Source organism: Dysidea avara, chromosome 12 (genome assembly GCF_963678975.1).
Source record: "Dysidea avara chromosome 12, odDysAvar1.4, whole genome shotgun sequence".
Classification (NCBI taxonomy): Eukaryota; Metazoa; Porifera; class Demospongiae; order Dictyoceratida; family Dysideidae; genus Dysidea; species Dysidea avara.
Genome location: NC_089283.1, coordinates 7587282 through 7611416, shown reverse-complemented (window position 1 = coordinate 7611416; position 24135 = coordinate 7587282). Strand labels below are relative to the sequence as shown.

Genomic DNA, 24135 nt, shown 5'->3' with positions numbered 1-24135 from the left:
AATAGCTATCTCCATGTGTATGCGACGATCACTAAATAATATTTCTTTTTGCAATAGCATTCACAAAAAACTCATGGAGATGCAATGTGGTCTTGGCTGTCCTTCCATAATAAATATATTGAAACTACGTATTTAAAATTTAAAACATAGGATGGATTCCTTCTGAATTAGTTTCTGCAAGCACATGAGAGTATAGTGTAATTAGTAAAGCTCCATATTCTTGTCTACTATTTTAGAGGATAGAATGCTTGACTGCTATTATTGGGGGATATTGTTTACCAAGAAACAGAGAGTTGGCCAATTTTCTTTGCAGTGAGTTAGGTGCAGAAATACTACAAACTTATGAAAGGTGGAAAACAGTGCTGATCTGGTACGATAGAACAAGTGGGCTTGATCCACGATTGGAAAATGTGTAGGGACACATTCTTTAATATTGTTGTCACAGCCACTCTATTACTAGCTATTGCATTGCACTCTCACTGTTAGGCACGCTTGATTATTGTGATGCAATTTTCTATAACATATGGTGTGCGTGTGAACACACAAACTTGATCCCATCGCATAACTGGTTATAGTTCATTACTGGAATTAAATGTCTGCATTTTGTTAATTGTATTACAATGCCATTTAGCTGTTAATAGGAGTAGAAAATAGCATGGTCATAGCACACAGTATATACAAGTTTTAAAAGTAGGTAAATTAAATGTACCCCATTACACAGACTAGTCACCAATTCACACAATATACATATGTTATATAAAGTTGTATCACAATAATTAATTGTGCCTAAGAGTGAGAGAAACATTTTTGGGAATACCTACATGTCAGTATCTGTTATACTGTAGAGTAGACATTTGATTGAACAAATTTGACAGCAACTTTTTAGGATCATATTTACCACTCAGTGCTGAAACGTTGTCACAGGTCACCCAAGAGTATTAAAAACCAAAAAAATGTCAGTCCAGTAGTCCATTCCAGTATTCCAGTATTCCAGTAGTCCAGTCCAGTGATTAGACACTACCCAGAACCATGAGAACCAGCAGAATCACTGGAAACATCAGAACCATTAGAACCAGGAGAACCATTGGAACTAGCAGAACCACTAGAACCAGCAGAACCATGGGAACTACAGAACCATTAGAACCACGAGAACCAGCAGAACCACTAGAACCAGCAGAACCATGGGAACTACAGAACCATTAGAACCACGAGAACCAGCAGAACCACTGGAAACAGCAGAACTATTGGAATTACTAGAACCAGCAGAACCACTGAAACCAGTAGAACCATTAGAACCAGAAGAACCACTAGAACCAGGAGAACCATTGAAACCAGCAGAACCACTAGAACCAGCAGAACCATGAGAACCAGCAGAACCACTGGAACCAGCAGAACCATTAGAACCAGTAGAACCAGCAGAACCACTAGAACTAGCAGAACCACTAGAACCAGTAGAACCATGAGAACCACGGGAACTACAGAACCATTAGAACCACGTGAACCAGGAGAACCACTGGAACCAGTAGAACCATTAGAACCACGAGAACCAGCAGAACCGTAGAACCATTAGAACCAGAAGAACCACTAGAACCATTGAAACCAGCAGAACCACTGGAACCAGCAGAACCATGAGAACCAGCAGAACCATTAGAACCAGCAGAACCATTAGAACCAGGAGAACCATTGAAACCAGCAGAACCACTGGAACCAGCAGAACCATGAGAACCAGTAGAACCATGAGAACCAGCAGAACCACTAGAACCAGCAGAACCATTAGAACCAGCAGAACCACTGGAACCAGCAGAACCACTGGAACCAGTAGAACCATTAGAACCAGAAGAACCATTAGAACCAGCAGAACCACTGGAACCAGTAGAACCATTAGAACCAGAAGAACCATTAGAACCACTAGAACCAGGAGAACCACTAGAACCAGGAGAACCATTGAAACCAGCAGAACCACTGGAACCAGCAGAACCATGAGAACCAGCAGAACCATGAGAACCAGCAGAACCATTAGAACCAGCAGAACCATTAGAACCAGCAGAACCATTAGAACCACTAGAACCAGGAGAACCATTGAAACCAGCAGAACCACTGGAACCAGCAGAACCATGAGAACCAGCAGAACCAGCAGAACCATGAGAACCAGCAGAACCATGAGAACCAGCAGAACCATGAGAACCAGCAGAACCATGAGAACCACTAGAACCAGCAGAACCACTGGAACCAGCAGAACCACTGGAACCAGTAGAACCATTAGAACCAGAAGAACCATTAGAACCACTAGAACCAGGAGAACCATTGAAACCAGTAGAACCAGAAGAACCATTAGAACCAGAAGAACCATTAGAACCACTAGAACCAGGAGAACCATTGAAACCAGCAGAACCATTAGAACCAGCAGAACCGCTGGAACCAGCAGAACCACTAGAACCAGCAGAACCATGAGAACCACGGGAACTACAGAACCATTAGGACCAGCAGAACCACGAGAACCAGCAGAACCACTGGAACCAGCAGAACCATTAGAACCACTAGAACCATGAGAACCACGGGAACTACAGAACCAGTAGAACCATTGGAACCAGCAATACCATTAGAACCATGAGAACCATGGGAACTACAGAACCAGCAGAACCACTGGAACTAGCAGAACCATTAGAACCACTAGAACCATGAGAACCACAAGAACCAGCAGTACCATTAGAACCAGCAGAACCACTGGAACTAGCAGAACCATTAGAACCAGCAGAACCATTAGAACTACTAGAACCATGAGAACCACTGGAACCAGCAGAACCATTAGAACTACTAGAACCAGCAGAACTATTAGAACATAAGAGGCATCAACAATACGATTTCTTTGTATTTATAAATACTTATCCTACGTATTTCGTGACTTTTATATGAGGAACTAACCAAGAATACTGTGACTGCTCTATTAGAGTATCTCAAATAATGCTATTGAATAATTTTAGGGGGGGCTAAGCCCCTCCATAATTTTTTTCACAGGGGCTGTAGCCCCCCCTTCTCCGCTGCCCCTGAATTGTACTGTGCTATTGTGTGAATACACTTAAATTTTTTTGAACATTACTAATGATCAAGGAGTAATCACATCATTACATACCAAAAGACATGATTTGGCATAGCTACTGATGTGCACGCATAATTTCTTCAATGGTGTGTGATACTAACATCTAACTAAAATGTTAGTGACCTTGCATCAACAAAGAGTGACTGATGTCATAGTTTTCATAATGTAGGTTGGCTTTGTGCACTGGAATTTCTGTGTATCTGTGTAGTACTCATATAATTGGGTCCATGTGTCCAGCTAGTTACAGGCTCTTTACAATGCCACATGCACATGTAGAGATCTACATGCCTGAACATCTACATGGTCCTCATGAAAGTGGCATAGCAAGATGTGTTCCATTACAAAGTTATAGGCTCTTTAAAAGTGTCACATACACAAAAGAAATTAGTTTTGAGCGGCAGACAAATGTCACAATGTACTCTACTTCATTTGGATGATGTTGTTGTATAAGCTAACATAAAAGTGTCTGAATGTGGTATAAGGATCAGTATATTTTTGGTGCATCACCACAATGAGCTATATTCTAATTCAACTTGCATTTGTCACATACGGTGGTTTACATTTAGTTAGATTGTGTTGTCTATTAGAGTAACAGAATTGGTGTTCCATTTCTTCATCCTAGTCACGGTACTGTTACTTATTACATGACATAGTGTGTATGCAGTGCAGTATTGAGTATGGGTATTCAAGTTTATCGGCTGTACTGAGCAAGAAGGTCAACACTAGCATGTGTATTTTTTATTAATATAAGTTGGATAGAGAAGAGTTGTTCTTTTAGTTGCTTTCGGAAGGTATCAGCATAAAATCCTTCATACAAAGAGTGGTTGCTTGATTATAGAAGTCGTTTTTGTTCTATTAGGGTAGTTAAACGGAGTTGAAGTTTCAGTTGTCCCTGTAAAGTTAATCAAGGGAAGAAAATGTGTCTCTCTACATTGAAAACTGCAATAGCAACTCCATGATCATGTCCACGATTCGTCGCCTGGTAAAGTAGATGTATGTTCTATTAGAGTAATGGAACATAATCTTCCGTTCAAGCTTCCGATTGAGCTTCCATTCTTCCTCACTCACAATGGTGTCATCCTTGTAGTGGATAGTGCAGAGTTTGTCTTGCTGGCAAGTCTTCCTTGTGTAGTCTCTGTTAGAAAGCTCGTTTGGAGTGACCATCGCTCATAAACTTGCCACACCCACTAATGAACTCTCCTTTTATATAATGGTGGGTGGATGATAGCATACACACCAGATCACATGATATATTCTTCGATGTGATTGGCTAAATCACAAAAAGTGTATCCTACTGTAAGCTTTTAGATTGTTAAACTACTGTATGACGTTATATGATTTGTGTTAGCAACACATGTATACTGGAACACTGTATACACATATTGTAAACTTACAATGGCCATTGACAGAGAGAAGTACCTTGAAACCAAGGTTAGCACATTAAGTATAGACACGAAAACCACCTTATGACACACCGATTTGGGTGGGTAGTTGGTCTAGTGAGTTTGAAGCAAATCAGGGAAAAGACCTGGAAGGAGATTGTGAAAAAGCTTCTGGAAGTAGATTTCTCCCTTTCCCCATTAGGCAACGACAGAGCAGAGTAACACGTTGTTGCTAAGGCCATTGTTATTACTATCACATATCAACAAAGACATGTTTCAGTATACAATATTTGATGTACATGCATACTACAATCCATTGGAGTGACAAACAAAAGTCACAATTTGTCATTATGTGCTCTATCAGAGTAACTGAATTGTGTTCCATGTTTGCATCCTAGTCAAAGTACTGTGTGCATGGGACGGTTGTGTTGCCATGTATATAATTATGTAATGTGTTGTATTCAACTTAATCGCCTGTAAGCAAGAAGGTGAACATAAGCATTGGTAGGATGACCAAGTGACACAATGCTACTACCAGTAAGTAAGATGTGTCTTGCTTTGAGTTGAAAGGGTATCAGCATAGCCCAAGAGTATCTTTCATAATATTATGAAAAGTGGTTGTTCAATTAGAAAATTTGGTAGCCTGGCAAAGTTCATGTGTGTTCTATTAGAGTAATCTACCTCTCAGCAAAATGTGATTGTGAGGTAGAGATATGTTAATGGGCTCTCACAGTGGTGTGTAGGATTGATTGATCCACTTGTGGAGTCTCTTTAGTAAATGGAAAGTGTGGGTGCCATGCAGATATGTGTGATCTGGACTGTTTCAATCTCCTTGCAGTAGTGTAGACAGAGATTTGGTAATCTTCCGTTTTCGGTCTATCTATATTAAATCCCTGACCTGCTTGTCTTCATGTCACAGTAGCTAGCCGCGCACAGTGGTGTAGAACTCAGGATATGAGTATCTATCCTTGTAGTGGACTATACAGCATAGCAGGGTGCAGAGTGTGTATTGCCGGCAGTCTTACTTCAGTAGTATCTGTCAAGCTGCCTGTTAGGAGTGATCATCACTCGTAGACTTGCCACACTCAGTATGAAACTCTCCTTTTATACTGGTGGGTGTGTTTGCTGGACAATAGTGTAAACACCAGATCACATGATATATTCTTCGATGTGATTGGCTAAATTATGAAAAGTGATTTGTCCTATCTTATTGTAAGCTTTTAGATACAGTGATTGATTTTAACCATGACGTCATATGATTTGTGCTAGCAACGTGTGTATACCAGAACGCCATATATTCGTATCGTAAACTTACAATGGCCATTGACAGAGAGAAATATCGCAAAACCAAGGCTAGCATGTAATGATAGACATGAAAACCACCTTATGACACATTGATTTGGGCTGGGTAGTTGGTCTAGTGAGTTTGAAGCAAATCGGGAAAAAACCTGGGAGGAGTTTGTGAAAAACTTCTTGAAGTACCTCGATTTCTCCTTTTCCCCATCTGGCAATGACAGGGCAGAGTAACATTCAACATAGGCAAGGTGTGGAAAGCTGGCTACATAGTATGATACCCCAGGGAGTTTTGGACGAATTCACAGCTTCCCCTGGTGGCAATAGTAGTTTTTAGGTGAAGTTCTGTATAGTCTAACGAATTGCCTACAAACCCAGTTCAAAAGATTTGCCTCCATAAAATGGTACTAATCCAAAAGGAATCAGAGCAGGGACGAAGGAACAGCACCCGAAAACAGTTAAAGAATTATTATACAGATGATTGTTTCAGCTCTAATAATCATACATAATTATTGCACAGTACATAATACGAGTGTATATAGGTGAATGAATATAGCTAGTGACTACCCCTTATCAGATAACTTATTCAGTCAGATTAGTGTCAGGCCCCTCGGGATAGTCTAGTGCTGCCCACCCCTTTGCAAAAACTAAGGGTCTACAAATCATTTCGAAAGGAATTCAATTAAACAGTGCACATAAGTGCTTGTTACATAAGATGATTTCCTTCAATTCAAACAAAAGTGTTGTGTTGCCAAGGCGATTTTGTGTGAACATCATCACACGCATTAATTGCTACCACCGAATCTGGGCAGTAGAAATGATTTAGTATCTGTATTTCACCAGACCCTTACTTTTTGCGAAGGGGTGGGTGGTGCCAGACTACCCTTGGGATTCACAGCACCCGTGACACACACCATCAAACTGGTGTAGGCTACCAAGCATGATCACACAATGTGAGAAAACAGTCCACTGCTGGAGAATGGCAGGAGTGGAAAAGAAGCATCCTAACTGATCTCTCTTAAGTCATTTTTTGCAGTTCTTTGTGCTGTCAGCCTGGCGGCAAGAGGTGGTCACTACCAATAGTCCTGTAGAACCATCTGCGATCAGAATCAAGGTTTTTGATCGACGAAAATATACCTTAAAAGCAGCCTTGATTGCTTAATAATTTATATTTTTGTAAATTCTCATTTTGTTTGCGAGCTAGCTTAATCATCACTTTCCAGGACGTCTTGATTGCTTGATTCAGTGCTAATTTGCCTCTTGATCGTCTGATTTTGATCCCAGTCGCAGATGATTCTATAAAACTATTTATTTATGATTACTGGGCAGTCAGCACACAGCTGGTGTGCCGAGGAAAAAAAAACAGGAAATGAACTATTGGTAGTGACTACCCCTAGCGACTGTGAGTAAGTTAGTATCTGGTGTTACGTGCACAACATTATCATTGCCATATTCATGTTAATGATACACAACATTATCTGGAAAAATAAATTTTCTGAGTTTCAAAAAAATAAATAAAAATTCACCCGGGTCAAGCCAATCATCCCACAATGGTAGGTTGACTTTTTTTCGGATTGTGGACTCCAACTTAATCTTAAGCACTGTCCAACTAGTATTAAAGCAAGATGATACAACAGTATGATTACTAGAATACACCTCTGCCATCTAGTCTCCATATACTCAAAGGAACGTTGACTTAGACTTAGTAGAAACTGTCCAAAGACGATCAGTGAGGTTTACATTTAATAATTACTCACCTTATGCTAGTGTTATGGAAATGTTAAACAAACTTGATATTAAAACTTTAGCAGAGAGAAGGAATGAATCAAAATTAACATTTTAGTACAAGACTGTCTATAATTTAGTAGAAATCAACACAGATGACATTCTATAATGCAAGAGGGCACCAACTGAGATTTTTACCACCTCCCACCAGAATCATCTCCTACCACTACTCCTTTTTCCCCTTCAACAATGGAACAATCTTCAGGAATCCATAATTAATGCATCAAGTGTAGAATATTTATTATGTAATTCATAATTATAGTGCGCTTTTTATACTCACTTTTGAGGTCTTGCACAGTACCCCATTCGACCTTGCATTCGACCCCCTATATTAAGTACTGGTTTCTTACTGTGCTCACCGTCTTCTTCTTCCTCCATAAGACTTTTCTTCAACCGCTTCGCTGAAGGTTCACGAACCTCATCCATACTAGCAGGTGCACCTCGAGGTGCACACGAGGGTGCACAGCATAAAAACCAGGAAACTTTTTCTTAGCTACCGCGCGGGTGCTTATACTCCACACATGAAAACAATTATTATGTTGACCGCAGTGACCGCTAACCTGGGCGTTAACCAGACGGTGAATTCCGAGGTGAATTCCGAGGTGAATTCCCGCACCTTGGACCCTTGGTTGTTCTTATCTGCCTTATCAGTTGTCACCCATCAGTCAGACTTGTTTTAATAGTACTAGTAGCTATCGTGATTGTGATCCGGTGATCCGGCAATATTAATCGTTTTCTGATAAGTAAACAATGGCGAGTCAGACGCCATTGGACACCCAGGATACTGAATTACACGAGGCGAATTGGAGTCTTCATTGGAATCCCACAGTATTAAGCTCCTTGCTGAACGACCCCAGTACACATGATGTGACATTCAAGACATCTGATGGTGGTAATGTGAGTGCTCATAAAGCGATTGTAGCGGCTAGTTCACCAGTGTTCCACGATAAGTTATATATCCCAGATAGACCCCTACTGACACTTGAAGATATTGATACAGCAACATTATCAAAATTGCTCACTTTTATTTACTCTGGCAAAGTGACTGTCAACTCAACTTGTCTGGATAAGTTGCTACATGCTGCTTGCTATTTAAAATTGACTTCTCTGGAGATAGTTCTGATGAAATTTGCAGAGAACTCATTGAATGTCAACAATATCATTTCAGTCACCATCCTTGCCATTGACAGAAACTGTGACCAGTTACAGAAATGTTGCCAGAAATTTATCATTGCTAATATGAGTGCAGTTGCTCGTCATCCAAACTTCATAGCACTTCCTCACACTGTTATCCTTGAAGTTTGCAAAAGTTCTGATCTTCATATTAGTGAGATAGATCTGTTCTTAGCAGTAGCTGAATGGCACAAATATCAAACATTATCCAAGAATTTTACGAAAAATATATTTCAGGAGATACGCTATCCACTGATTTCAAGTGATGATTTGATACACAAAGTTCGACCAAAAAATTTGGCGGACTCAGAGCTATTCACGGCAGCTCTGATATACCACCTTGATCCAAGTGGATATAAAGGACCTCCTAATCAACTTGTAAACAGAAAATATCAGTTAGAACTTTCTTGTTCTAATGAATCTGCGCATGTGAGCACCACAGGTATGTTTACTAGGAATTTCAGAGACACTAATAGTTTTTGCACATCAACAAATTTAAAGTGGAAAGTCACATGTGGTAATTGTTCAAAAAATGAATTAATTTGATTGGTCGAAATATTGTGCACGTGATTTTGCTTGTCATGCTGTCGCACAAGATCTATATTAGAACCTCTGTAAGTCAGTATTCCAAATTTGTGATAGATCTGCTAAACCCTGGTATATAGTCTGTTCGCATTCACTTGGGCCCTCGTTTCTTGTTAACAGCTCTTGTTACATGGGCCAACTGCTCAAACATTTGTGACTGGATTTTGGAAAAACAATCCAAATCGCACATTAGAAGTTTCAAGATAAAAGGTTTTAAAGAATTCAAGTCAACATAACTTGCCAAGGATAGCATGCACACGTATGAAACTTACACAAAGATGCATCAATCTATTACCTTTCAGGCCATTTCCAGTACTTGTAGCTGCTTGTAGAGTTTCCCACCTAATAAGATAGAAAATCTGAGCAGTTGGACGAACGAAAGAGTATTATGAGTGCTCACAAAGGGGTGGGGGGGGGTGAGCAAGGGATAGACTTCAAAATGGAGGCAGACCACAACTAGAGTCCAGACACGAGATTACAGGGCTGTGCTGGCTCCTTAGTGACTGATGTCTATTAGTATGATAGTGTAGTTATCCACTGGAGGTGTTAGTTTGATTTTGCCTGATGTGTGATTTGGATCGGTTTTGTAAAATCTGGTCACATTTAGTATCGCTGTAAGCCCTTTAAACACCAGAGCTAATTATCAAAAAGAACAAGTCAGCTATGAGGCTTTAAAATATCCCATACATTTAGTATGGACTATTCAGACACATGTTTACAACATGAAAACATGCTTGTTCCAGAATACATACCAACTATAGTGGTTATATAATACTATGGGCTTGCTGGATTTTGCCGTACATTTTCTTAATAACACTTCCACTACAAGTTTTGTCATTTCTACTGGACAAACTGCTAATAGACAGATTTCTTGTAGATCTTGGTATACTATAAAGGCACAATTTTTGAAGATAATATGCTTAAACTTTACGTACGTAGCTTGCCTGGCACATACTGGTAAGTAGATGTAGTTTTAAGCTGATCACAGACACACAGATTAGGTATCCAGTGCAATGTAAACATGATACTATTCTCCAACTACAAATGGTGATGCTAATAAGTATGTGACTAGAACTATGCGTTTCTCTGTAGTCAAAGTACGGTACTGCTCAAGCACAACGTTATCTCACTAGAGTGCAAGCAATTAAAAAAATAGCTACTATAATTAAAGGATGTGGCACCATGCAGTTTCACTCTGAGTATTCATACCAAATGAAATGGGATGAATACTCATGAGCAAAACGGGTGTCACACCCTTTAATTTGTGAGTTGTTTTTATTGGTCTCACAAGACAATGTTGCGTTTGAGTGTAAGTCATCACTTTTCAACTGGCTAAACATGTACCTAAGTCTCTGCGCTAATCCAGCCTTGATTTTAGCTTTCTGGGATTCTTCAGTTGATAACAAAATTTAAATGTATTTTGCAGCAGCTTTGCCTACACCTTCACCCACACTGGTATCTCCCGACACTTCCAGTTCATCAGGTAAATACACATCTCAGTGACAGGTATCTTTCACATATATTCATATTCTTAGTTCCTTGGCAAAGGGATGTTAGTAAAAGCATACCAGGTATGTGTTTCTATAATGTTGTATGCTATTATTATTGTGTATCCTCTTTTTACTGTAGGGAGTAAAAGCAAGAGTGTTACTCAATCAGCAGGTATTATGTTGTAATACTATCAAACCAGTTGTTTTAAAGGCAGGTCTGTGAGGTCATAAAAGAGATGGCGAGTATTGGACCATACATACATTATCTTTGTGTAACTTAATTTGTATATACATACGGTATGGTGTGCAAGAAACTTTACAACAACATATTCATGACTTTTCAGGAATACTTCTTGTAGCGTATGTTGCAAATCATTTTTGACATACAGGTGGTGACCTGCATGCAGTCCTAGTATTTTTTTATCTGAGCTTCTACCTATAGATATATTTATGTCCATGAACAGAACGGTATGCAAGCTTAAGTTTGTCGCAAAGTGAGGTGCATCTTCATGGTGGTTAGTATGCTGAGGCAAGGAATATAACAGAACAGAATGACTGAACTTTTGTGCCCGCTGTCCAACTCCTACTAGTGTAGTGTTGGCATGTATGCTAACTGTACTTTGACATACTGAACTAAGTATGGTTTTAATAGCCATGCACTGTGCAAACACTGACTTATAGCTACATAAATACAGAAGGAGAATCCAACAAAAATACATACATAGCCTTCTCAATTAAATAATGTTACAATGCTGACTGCTATATTAGAGTAATTTGATCTCCAAACAAACAGTGGGCCTCACGGTCTAGCAAAGTATAATAAGCATACACAGCTGCAAGACTGACACTACACTGAGAGCTAGATAACTAGTACTAAAAATCAGTCATTCCATTCCGGATTCTGGTTCCAGTAATTATAACTTGGCATTGTACTTATTTTTTGAGATACTATACTAGTAAATCCATGTTTTAGGTTTGTATGAGACAGCTCATTTGTGAGTCCGTTCCACATTTTAGTCACATCTACTATAGAATAGTATTTTTTGGTTGTTTCCAGTGTACATGTTCACACATGTTTTTGCTAGTCACAGAACTCATTGGCTCTAATCAAAAGCAGCCGATGTTTTGTACTATGTTTATTTGCCTGAATTTCAAGTAATGATTATTGAGATATGTCAAACAACAAAGATTAAACTCTATAGAGGCCTGGGAATTTATACAAGTAACTATGTGTAATTGTTATTGGAGAATACAATGCTGTACTTATAGCACTCAAAGTACTGACAATGGATGTGTACCTCTTGACAGAAAACATAAACCAGAACAAGATTTGTGCTAAGATTACACTGAAAGATAACACTGCATAATATTTGTCATGCCCAATTAAACTTGATATGTAGTTAGACACAAGAATGTAAGGCAATTAATCCAAATTCTTTACCAGTACATAATTTCATAGCGAACACATCTTTTGCTCTCACTTGCCTATAGTAAAACCTATGGATATACTATACACAAGAGTTTATGAACTCTTGCTATACATTGTGAGAAAATGGGCATGTATGCTTTATTGTCATTACAAAATCGCATAGTTACTTTTTGTCTTAGTGAAAAGGAGCAAATCATTTAGCCGACCAGGTACATACATACATGCCGTATATGACTGAGATATGCATATATCCTCTACAGTAACTCTGAGTGCTTCTGGTGACAAGCCAGGTGAGTAGTTCAGTATTGAATAATCTGTTATATGTGCTTGTCTGTATAGTGACCCAGCCGAGTGTTATTATAAATCAAGAAGGTGAACCTCAATGGCATTTTAACCATTATGTGTGTTTGTACATTTATACAGTGACTCCAAATGTTGCTATTGACTTGCCAGGTAGGTATATACTACTTTTAATGGCCTAACTGTTTACTTAAACTTTGAAAATATGCATATGGTATGGTAGTCCTGTATATGTGTGACTGTTCAGATGTTAAGCCGTCAGAAAATATATGCATTATTTCCCTTACCTTCTATAAGCCAAAGCAGACTCTATATCATTTTTACATCGCATACTTGCAAGAGTCTCAAGATAATCATCATTTTATGATCAATCAAAGAGCAGTTTATCTCAAATATTCTATCAAACTATAATGATTCACAGCCATGTTCTCTATTGATTAGCACATCAGCTTGCTGCTTGCCCAGTATCAATCCAAACAGCCAAGCTGTAAAAGAAGACAGAGGCCCCAAAAAAGGCTATGGTTTAAAAAGTTGTGAAATTCAAAGTGGTGACCAAGAAATGGCTGTGATGGTAGGTTAATAATGGTAAAATTTATAATAATGACAATTCAGGTGAATTTGGTGGCCTACAAGGTAACTTCTTCTAGCTGATCTCTCTACAGGGTGACTTGTTTCTAGCTGAACTCTCTACAAGGTGATCCTTCTAGTTGATGGATGACTTGTTTCTAGCTGAACTCTCTACAGGGTGATCTGTTCATCTACAGGGTGATTTGTTTGCAGCTAAACTCTCTACACGATGGTTTCTTTGCAGCTGAACTCTCTACAAGCTGAATTCTTCTAGCTGAACTCTCTACAGGGTGATTGAACTCTCTACATGGTGATTTCTTTGTGGCTGAACTCTCTACAAGGTGATTTGTTTGCAGTTGAACTCTCTACATGGTGGTTTCTTTGTAGCTGAACTACAAGGTGACTTCTTCTAGCTGATCTCTCTACAGGATGACTTGTTTCTAACTGAACTGTCTACAGGGTGATCTGTTTGTAGCTGAACTGTCTACAGGGTAATTTGTTTGCAGCTGAACTCTCTACATGATGGTTTCTTTGTAGCTGAACTCTCTACAGGGTGATTTGTTTGCAGCTGAACTCTCTACATGATGACTTCTTTGTAGCTGAACTCTCTACAAGGTGATTTGTTTGCAGCTGAACTCTCTACATGATGGTTTCTTTGTAGCTGAACTCTCTACAGGGTGATTTGTTTGCAGCTGAACTCTCTACATGATGGCTTCTTTGTGGCTGAACTCTCTACAAGGTGATTTGTTTGCAGCTGAATTCTCTACATGATGGTTTCTTTGTAGCTGAACTACAAGGTGACTTCTTCTAGCTGATCTCTCTACAGGATGACTTGTTTCTAACTGAACTGTCTACAGGGTGATCTGTTTGTAGCTGAACTGTCTACAGGGTAATTTGTTTGCAGCTGAACTCTCTACATGATGGTTTCTTTGTAGCTGAACTCTCTACAGGGTGATTTGTTTGCAGCTGAACTCTCTACATGATGGCTTCTTTGTGGCTGAACTCTCTACAAGGTGATTTGTTTGCAGCTGAATTCTCTACATGATGGTTTCTTTGTAGCTGAACTACAAGGTGACTTCTTCTAGCTAATCTCTCTACAGGGTGACTTATTTCTAGCTGAACTGTCTACAGGGTGCTTTTTTGCAGCTGAACTCTCTACATGATGGCTTCTTTGGAGCTGAACACTCTACAAGGTAACTTCTTCTAGCTGATCTGTCTACAGGGTGACTTGTTTCTCTACGGGGTAATTTGTTTGCAGTTGAACTCTCTACATAATGGTTTCTTTGTAGCTAAACTCTCTACAAGGTAACTTCTTCTAGTTGATCTCTTGACATGGTGACTTGTTTCTCTCTACTGGGTGACGTGTTTGTAACTGAACTCTCTACATGATGATCCTTCTAGCTAATATCTCTACAGGATTTCTTTCTTCTAGCTGAACTCTCTACTGGGCGATTTGTTTGCAGCTGAACTCTCTACAGGGTGGTTTCTTTGTAGCTGAACTCTCTAGAGGTAGCTTCTTCTAGCTGATCTCTCTACAGGGTGGCTTGGTTCTAGCTGAACTATCTTATCTGTAGGGTGATTTGTTTGTAGCTGAACTCTCTACAAGGTGATTCTTATAGCTGATCTCTCTACAAGATGACCTGTATCTGGCTGAACTCTCTATGGGGTGATCTGTTTGTAGCTGAACTCTCTACTGGGTGATTGTACTCTCTACAGGGTGATTTCTTTGTAGCTGAACTCTCTACAAGGTGACTTGTTTCTAGCTGATCTCTCTACAGGGTGATCTGTTTATAGCTGATCTCTCGACAGGGTGATTTGTTTGTAGCTGAACTCTCCACAGGGAGGTTTTTGTAGCTAAACTCTCTACATTTAAAGTGACTTCTTCTAGCTGGTCTCTCTACTGGATGACTTGTTTCTAGCTGATCTCTCTGTAGGGTGTCTTGTTTCTGGCTGAACTCTACAAGGTGATCTGTTCGCAGCTGAACTCTCTACAGGGTGATTTGCTTGCAGCTGAACTCTCCCATAGAGTGGTTTCTTTGCAGCTATACTCTTTACAAAGTAACTTCTTCTAGCTGATCTCTCTACAGGATGACTTGTTTTAGCTGAATTCACTACAGGGTGATCTGTTCATAGCTGAACTCTCTACAGGGTGATTTGTTTGCACCTGAACTATCTGCAGGGTGATTTGTTTGCACCTGAACTCTCTACAAGGTGATGTCTTCTAGCTGATCTTTCTACTGGATGACTTGTTTGTAGCTCATCTCTCTACAGGGCAACTTGTTTCTAGCTGAACTATCTACAGTGTGATCTGTTAAGTTTGTAGCTGAGCTTTCTCTTGCTTTTAGCTGATCTCTCTATAGAGTTATAACTTGTTTATGCAGCTGAATTCCTTACAGGGTGGTTTTTTGATTGGTTACTGAACTCTCTACGAGGTGACTTGTTTGTACTACAGAGTGACTTGTTTGTAGCTGAACTCTCTACAGAGTGACTTACTTGTAGCTGAACATTGACTTGTTTGTAGCTGATCTCTAAACGGTACCTAAATTGTTTATATAAATGAACTCTCTACTGGGTAGTGTCATTGTAGCTGAACTCTCTACACAGTGACTTGTTTGTAGCTGAATTCTCTACAGAGTGACTTGTTGTAGCTGAACTCTCTACAAGGTGGCTTAATTATACTCTTCAGTGTGACTTGCAATGTTCTGAATCTCTACAGCGATATATTTGTAGCTGAACTCTCTATAGGGTGACATGCTTGTAGCTGAATTGTCTCTAAGATTAGCTGTTTGTAGCTGAACTCCCTACAGAATAACTTGGAATGTAATATAATTCTAAAATGGAGTAAGTTATAAATGTAGCTAATGTTCTATTAGGGTGACTGTTCTGTTAGAGTATCTCGATCTCACATTTGCTACACATAGTAGGCTTTTATTTATTTATTTTTTATTACTGAACAGATAGACAGTGTCTGATGTGTCCAGAGGACCAGCCCAAAAGAATACATATGTCATATCTAAACAATGATATTTGCTATAAAAATTCAATCAAGAGCTGAGTTAATTATTTTTTGCAGCTTGGATTTAAACAGGGGTAGAGTGTTTCAGTAGTTTGTGATTCGATTCTTCTGTACTACTGCAAGGACTTTCTATGATACTCATTCCAGTTATACACCGATTTTCAGCTTGTTGCTCTAAGCTGATTGCCTTGTAGGGGTGAAAACTAATCGTTTTTTTATTCATAATTATCGGTCGCGTAATTGTAACATAGGTTGGGTTTTGTGTCATATCTTCATGGCCTTTATCTGGATTCCTTTCAAACCACAAAAAGGCACTACTAGATAGTTACTCCATCTACATAGCAATTTTCAGCTCATTCCTTCAAGGGGTTTACTCTGTGGCTGTGACAGAAGTTCGAGCTTATTTTACGCGAATATTCGGTTATAACTCAGTGAATGTTCATCAGATTCCTAGTTTCCTACCAAACTTGGTACTGAGATCCGCTGTAATGAGCCCTTTAAGTGTGCCAGCATTCAGCTCGATTGGAGCACCTATTCATGTTTTATGGCAGATTTTGCAAAGTGTGTGAAATGAAGAAGAAATTAAAATGAAATTTTGATCGCTCATATCTCGGAATTTTTGGAGCGATTTTCTTCAAATTTGGTGTGTAGACTCCCCTATCTGGCCAGCACTTCTGGAACAAATTTGGTTCCAATCAGATGTGGGATCATGCACAGAACTATATAGGTGTGAAAATTGCGTTTTCTTTCTATATACTCACGGTGTGGCGCGCCAGCTTCTTGGGCTGCATTACACACTACCGTGCATGTGCCTTGATGAATCAATAAATAAGCCATGCCAAACTGCAAACCTGATAATACTTTTTGCTTTCACAGTGTTTTTGAGTACTTCTGCCAGTTCACCAGGTAACTCTTAAATTTCAATTTAGTGTCATCAAGTTGTAAATACCATCTATAGAGACTGATCCTGTTGCCACAACTCCAAGAGGTATTTCACCTTGTAGGTTGTTTTCTGTATTTATTTCATTATCTCTATGTAGAGTCTCATATTGTCAATACTACTAGATCAGGTAACTGACCATATACATTGTATGACATTGTATGCATAATGGAAGAAGGGAAAGTGGTACATAGAACAGAGTCTTATGTTAATTATATTCAGCCAATTCCTAGTCTTTCACTAGCGGAATTGGAAAATTAGATGTCTTAAGGCTTACAATATTGATGTTACCAACTAAACTAAAAGCCTATGGTACCTATTTAGAAACTTGCAGTCTCACTTATGGGGTTGTATACTACTGAAAATTCAGCAGGACCAATATCTTGTCTTACTACTGCTATACGTATAGAGTTAAAGCTTTGCCATGAGAAAGCAATACATTAGAATATGATATATAATTGTACCCTCCAAATTTGAAAAGGCTATGGAAATTATTGTAAGTAGTGCGAAAGAAAAGTACAAAGACAATAAAACAAACTTTGAAGGTACATATCTCAAAGACGGCTGGATTGATTTAGCTCACATTTGGTCTGGGAGATGTCCCTGTTACTGGGGTACATTGTGTGAAAATAGCATTTTCTTGGTTACTGTACTTGTCTGTTGTGTATCAGGCTTTCCTTGTAGGCATTACACACTATCATGTGTCCTAATATCCATCATTGTAGTAGTGTCATCTTGAAAAATAGATGCTAGTAGCAGCCTGTAGTGTTGTAAATGTGTACATAGTCTCACCGGCTGCATCAGCGTCATCAGTATTTGTACTGTTTATATCACATTATTTTTCTTCTGTAGCATCTCACAGTGTTGCTACTTCAGGTGAGTTGTATTATTACTTTTTAATACATTTAGTGCACACATACCTATATAGTGGAGCAGAGTACTGCTATTACAACTAGTCCACCTAGTACAAGTAGTGTAACTAGTTCACTGGGTAGTGCAACTACTCCACCTTCTGATCCTAGTGCAAGTAGTGCATCAAGTAAGTGTTATTGTATTTGTGTGTACATACAGTGAAGCCTCTCTTGAAGGACAGTCTAAATAAACTTGTTAAAGGTCCACTAAAATGCTATTATCAACTCTTGCTATTAGTGGGATAGGTTGGTGCATGTGATTTAGTCAGATTTTGTTTTGTTTAGTAGATATAATACATTTTAGTGTATTGTGGTTAGTCAATTATATTACATCATAACACATCAGACAAAGAAACTTTCGTACATGTGAGGTGCTGTAAAGCAACAGAAGCAGAGAAGTGTTCATATACAGCTAGGTTCAATTAGTTTCACGTCATATCTACCATAATAACTTGAAACACAGTAAGAACTTGTACTGCAGCCAGTTACAATCCTACATGAAATAGTTAGTGAATTTACGTTATCTGGTCTTGTGGTGAAGAATGCTTGAGAACATCTGTTAAAGGGACTATAAATCAACAGTACAGTGTTCGAAGCACATCTTAGTTTAGTTTTGGATGTTTTGAATATGTTTAAGAGTCCAATGCAGCGGATGGAGGTAGAAAAACTTGCAGAAAAACAATTGCGATGCTGCCACTGGTATGGGCTGGCAAGATTTGTGTGAGATATTATCCCTCATATTATCCCCACCAGGCGGAGAAGCAACTCAGGAAAGTGTAACATAGATACCACTGTTTGTTTTATGAACAAACCAAACTAATCTTACTTCAGTGAAGCATAATGAAACCGGTAAGCTTTGATAGTGCGAAGCACTACTGGCTACAGGCAACTACAGACCAACTCCGCTATTGCTTTCCAGTAGAACATTCAAGTAATCTTGGAACATTATGAAGTTGAAAAGGAGAGCTTGATATTGCCACCTGCACATTATCTACCTTTCTCATTGTAAAGTGTGTAATAACAGCACTTCTGGTTCTATGTCTTTCGTCACAACTAGCTTAATATCTCCATAATTGAATTATTGAAACAGTGTTCTTGTGCATTGCATGATACAAGTAACCTATTTATTCAATATAATGGCAAGTGAATTTCCATTTCAGTGGACCTTTAAGCAACTTCGATTCATAACCAAACTGAAAACAATAATTTTGGTTTGAATGAACAGATATGACTCCCATGCCACTTTAGTTAAAGAGCAAAACACTATATTATTACAGCAAATATATAGCTATCGTGTTTGTGACCTGCCGAGCAAAAGCCCAACTAGTTTTCAAGCTTCTTTTTATGACATTATTCATGTCTAGAGGGAAAAACCAGTGGGTTGTTAAAGTTTCAGCTTTAAAATTATAATGATAAACAGCAGGAAAAACAATCAATTCATTTGTACAGTGACTACGTATGTTGAATTACAGGCACTCATTTAGTTGATCATAAGTCACTAGTGCACAAGGCTATAGAGGTGGAACTTGTCTCATTGCATATTGTGTTCACCATGAACTGGGGAATTCATTATCCATCCTACTTGTGATTTCTTTTAACCCTTCTACAGCCAACATCCTATATATGCATGGACTTATATAAACCCTTATAACTTGGTATTTGTACATTAGAAAGAATTTGCTAACACCAACTTACACACCAAAACTGTCCTGACAAAATCATACAAAGTACTGCTTTGGTTGAAGAAAATCTCCACTGCCTAACATGACAAAGAAAAAAATGAAGCGCAAGATTGGTAAAAATGATGTCACCCATTCATTGCTGGTACTGTTTTGTGAAAAGTGAAACTATTTAGGTGTTATTATTGTAGCATATTGGATTGCCATTAAGTATATGTCAAACAATAATCTGTCTTCATTTCACAGAAGACCAGTGTTTCCATACTTGAAAATTAATTTGGGGCTGTTCAAGCTTATAGAAATGGTGGTGATAAAATTACATGTTACCACAGTGTACACTAGCATAAAGTGCATAACTTACGTTTGCTCCATGGTACAGAAATGAAACAAATAATTATTTTCTTATTTGCCATGAAGAGGCAAATCCAATGGTGATATCAATTCTAGTCTTGTTTCACTGTTTACTGAAGCAATTACACAGTGCATAAAATAATTTTAAAGCACGCATCTTTTACCTAATGTGTATTAATATGATTTATTTCAAAAAATAATGCAGGTTTTGCTCAGCAGATCACATTCAGACTGATATAGCCAGTTAATATGTGCAGTCTCTTGTGAAATAGTACGTATATAATTTAGTCTGAATAAGTACTATGCATGCTGTTGCTGAATTAGTTTTGTTTTGCATTAAGGTGGCGCTCAAGTAATAATGCGAATGCTTACAAAATTGATTGAACAGGATGTTTGTGGTCATGTGCGAACAAATGCAGAAAACTGAAATGTTTCAAACCTGATTAAAACGCTTGAAAGAACTAACTCCATCAGACTTGAAGTACCCTATTTTTTTCTCTGTTGAGGTCAGCGACCATGTGTATCCGGGGAAGTTGCTCCATATCTTATAGGTTATCACATGCTTCATGGGCCTTGTAGGTGGCCTTAGGGACATTTAGTTTTGTTATATTCATGCATTCTTGTGTTTTTTCTTATTAAAAAATCTATTCACACTCCATCAGACTGCTGGGCTACTACTGTAATAGTTATATGTAACAATATTCAAGTCTAGAAGACTTCAATTTATCACTGGCGAACAAAGCGCACAGATATCTCTTGAGTAGTGCTATACAGAGCATGCCCTCGCAAGCCTATACTGATAGTGTAGCACACCAGCTTTGATTCTTGGGCCACATGACATACTACCATGTATCTTGATGTTACTAAGCACTGAGGAAGCATAACGCTTTAATCCACAAATACACAGAAGTGTGTCTATATGAAAATTCTCTAAGCAAAACCTCAATGCTATTCATACATGTATAAAATGGCCATGCCCCTTTTCAACTTGAAGGGATTTTGTAGCTAGCTTTTATTTCACTCTTAGCATCTGCATGAAAGTAATTTTAAAATATTTACAAATATTGACAGTATTGGACCCAATCTACTTGTAAGTAATATATATACTAAACTTCCACAACTGTAAACTTAAATTGTTCTGAGGTACCTTATTTGTGCTAATTTGAAATACAAGTGTAGTAAGTGTTCTAAATGCCTTCTCCAACTTACTTCCTTGGCCACATGACACTTACTGTGAGTCTTTGTCTATAAAATGTGCGATGAGTGTTTTTTATTGTAATTGCACAGGATAAAATATAGGGCTTTAGCACGTGATTCTGATCTACATCAAGAGATATGGTAGTGTTGTGTACCCAAAAAAAAGCCAAACCGAACATCTCTGATTTTGGAGTGTAACAATTGTAAAGGAAGTTATGACAAAAGAAACAGGCTTGTACAAGTGAGAGTAAACTAACAAGTATATGGAAAATTTAGAAATTTTACATTTGAGTAGGCACCATAGCAACACTATCACATGTAACTCTCTTATTTCATTACTTTTTATTTCTCTACAAGTATAAAGAAAAATTAAGTTGGATTAAGGATCAAAGAAAAAAAGTAGTGAAACAAGGGAATAGCTAAAAAGTGATGAAACAAGGAAGGTTGCCCATACCTGCAGATATACTAATGGACATTAAATCCCTAAACTTCAGTCTATAGCCATGACTGAATTAGGGTCCACATAGACTGACGTTTAGGGATTTAATGCCCACTAGTATATATCTGCAGGTATAGGTAACCTCCTTGTTTCACCATTTGTTAGCTATTTCCTTGTTTCATTGCTTTTTTTTCTTTGATCCCTAATCCAACTTGAAATCCCTAAATTTTCTTTCTACGTATTTATTTACTTTGCCTGTTATGTAATTATGACAAATGAACCCATGCATACCACACTATAAAAGAAAAAGTGACGCCATGCAGGCATGCTATAAAGTAACTTTGAGTCAGAACGCGCACCCCAACAATCAACATTATGTACTGGAAAGGGAGGTGGCCATTATGCTTTGTTTTCAGCTATGCTCTGCCTGTTACACAGTGTTACAAACAAAGAACACTACAAGAAGCATCAATCCAGTCACTATGGAAAATCAGTATGGGCAATAAACATGATAGCCAACACAGCCAAAGGGAACCTGCATTGCACTATTGCGAATCCACACCTTGTGTTGTCAGCGAAAAGAACACAAAGGAGGACAAAGGCAAGTCCATGATGCGTGTATTGTACACAGTGAGGTTGCAAAAAAGGCATATCTCGGGATGAAGCAATGTTGAACAGTGAAGAAATCAAGCCTGATGTAGTTTTATCCATTGTCAAGTTATTAATTCTGTTTATAATAATAGAAAATTTAAAATTCCATAGATATTTTTAGGAAGGGTTTGGGATTGGTCTGAAGACATTTTGGCTTGGCTGTGCCTAACCAATGCTTCCAAGCTGTCATGACGAGACATTATAGGGCTGGTTTTAGGGTGATCACAGATCTTTCCAATTCTTCATGATCCCTAATAATAATACAGTGCGGTATTTCCGTGATCCCATTCAAATGTAAAATTTCTGATTTTTCCATTATACATATTTTCATTTAAGGATATTCCTACTATATACAGAACTGCTGTACTGTACAATAAATAATCCTTGGGTAACTACAATGGGTTACCTATAGCTATTATACTGTATCATCACTTTATCTACAGAGAAAAGAGTACATAGAAAACGATGTGGATTGTGCACTGGATGTAACGCAGAAAAATGTGAAGTATGCATAAACTGTACACAACCAAAACGCAATAAGGTGTGTTTAAAACGTCGTTGTTCTAACCTTAAGTGATATGAAACATATATTTTCAAATATACATACACCATGGTAGTCTCTTAATTCATACAATATAGTATTTTTTATCCAAATGTTGTTGTTGTAATAGTCGATGCGTGTTTTATTTTATATTATTAACCATACAGGGTATTCACCCACGCACATTTGACATGTCAATTGAAGGGAGTGTTGTCAGTGTTGAAAACTATAAGCCTGCTAAAAATAAAATATTAAATATAAGCCTGCATATTATAGTAGTATGATGACTGTACTGCATTACCAGAGATATTAGACAAGTTGTTATTCTACAAGGTACATAATGCTTATACAGTTTGTGAGTATTCATAAACTTTATACGAAGTTGGTTGCCTTAAGTTTGAAATCAACTTCCTGAAAATCAAGCATCATTTGAGTGATACAATTCCCATGCAGTATGCACATAAACCCATACAAGGGTATGATATGAATGTGAAGCCATTATAGATTATGGGGTTTTCTCTTATGTATGTATACTGTTCCTTTTTCTGTACTATTATAATAGCTGTTTTCCCTATAGAAATCCAAGGTAAAATTCACTTATTACACCATCATACATTCAAAATATTCCCTTGGCTATTTATAATAAGCCTTAGCTGGCTATGTGGTATATATATACTACTATATGGAGTTGATGTGGTAGCAGTGCTTCATCTGCTGCCTATTTCTTTTCATAGAAACTCAGGCTGAAAGAGATAACAATTTTTTTTATTGCAAAAATATCTCAGGCAATAGCATTTTCTTTCTATCCTAAGAGTACTTATAATTTAAGTCACTTGACTGAACAGCTGTACCCGGTAGCTATAGACTGCATTGTTTTTTCAGTATAGAGTATGCTGACATGTAATTCTGATATCAGATGGTATTCTGGCTAGAAAAATTGGAATAATGGGTGAATGAAAGATATAAACATGCAGGACTACTGCACTATTCAATTAAAAGTGTCACACCTTCATGTGCCTAATTAACCTCGCCATTGGATATACTTAAACAAGATCCCGACACTCTTTTACTTGTAGCTAAATGCAGTATTTGCAGAGAGCCAACCAAATGCTTATAAGCAATACTGTATATAGTGGGAAATTTTCGAGGGATAAAACTTTCGTGAAACTGTTAAAATGCGATTTTCACATTTTTTAATTCACAAAAGTCTAGGAAACAGTTTTGGTAAGGTAATAGCTATTTGTATAAACCCAAAACATTTCATGATTATATTTTCACAAAGCTATCATTACTCACGAAATTTGCAAAT

At 38.0% G+C, this 24135-nt stretch overlaps 2 protein-coding genes across 8 annotated transcripts in view; one reads left to right on the top strand and one right to left on the bottom strand.

Annotated features, from left to right (window-relative positions):
- LOC136241117 (BTB/POZ domain-containing protein 9-like) overlaps positions 1-8063 on the bottom strand; it is a 49678-nt gene extending 41615 nt beyond the window's left edge. The window contains exon 1 of the mRNA XM_066032290.1: positions 7917-8063. Coding sequence (XP_065888362.1) covers positions 7917-7983 — 67 coding nt within the window. The 5' untranslated portion in view covers positions 7984-8063. The remainder of the gene's footprint in view (positions 1-7916) is intronic.
- Positions 8064-8122: 59 nt separating this feature from the next.
- On the top strand, positions 8123-23004 carry LOC136240786 (uncharacterized). Of its 7 annotated transcripts, none has more exons than XM_066031830.1 (14): positions 8124-9172; positions 10742-10798; positions 10848-10886; positions 10945-10977; positions 12414-12443; positions 12495-12524; positions 12574-12606; positions 12658-12687; positions 16994-17015; positions 17062-17105; positions 17158-17187; positions 17910-17933; positions 17986-18096; positions 22729-23004. In XM_066031830.1, the coding sequence occupies exons 1-14, from the start codon at positions 8308-8310 to the stop codon at positions 22860-22862; spliced, it is 1482 nt and encodes a 493-aa protein (XP_065887902.1). In that variant the 5' UTR covers positions 8124-8307; the 3' UTR covers positions 22863-23004. The 7 variants fall into 7 exon arrangements, with proteins under 7 accessions (XP_065887901.1, XP_065887899.1, XP_065887897.1 ...); XM_066031831.1 differs by having other exon boundaries at positions 16994-17023; positions 17076-17105; XM_066031829.1 differs by having other exon boundaries at positions 8123-9172; positions 10745-10798; positions 10851-10886; positions 12574-12687.
- The last annotated feature ends 1131 nt before the right edge of the window (positions 23005-24135 follow it).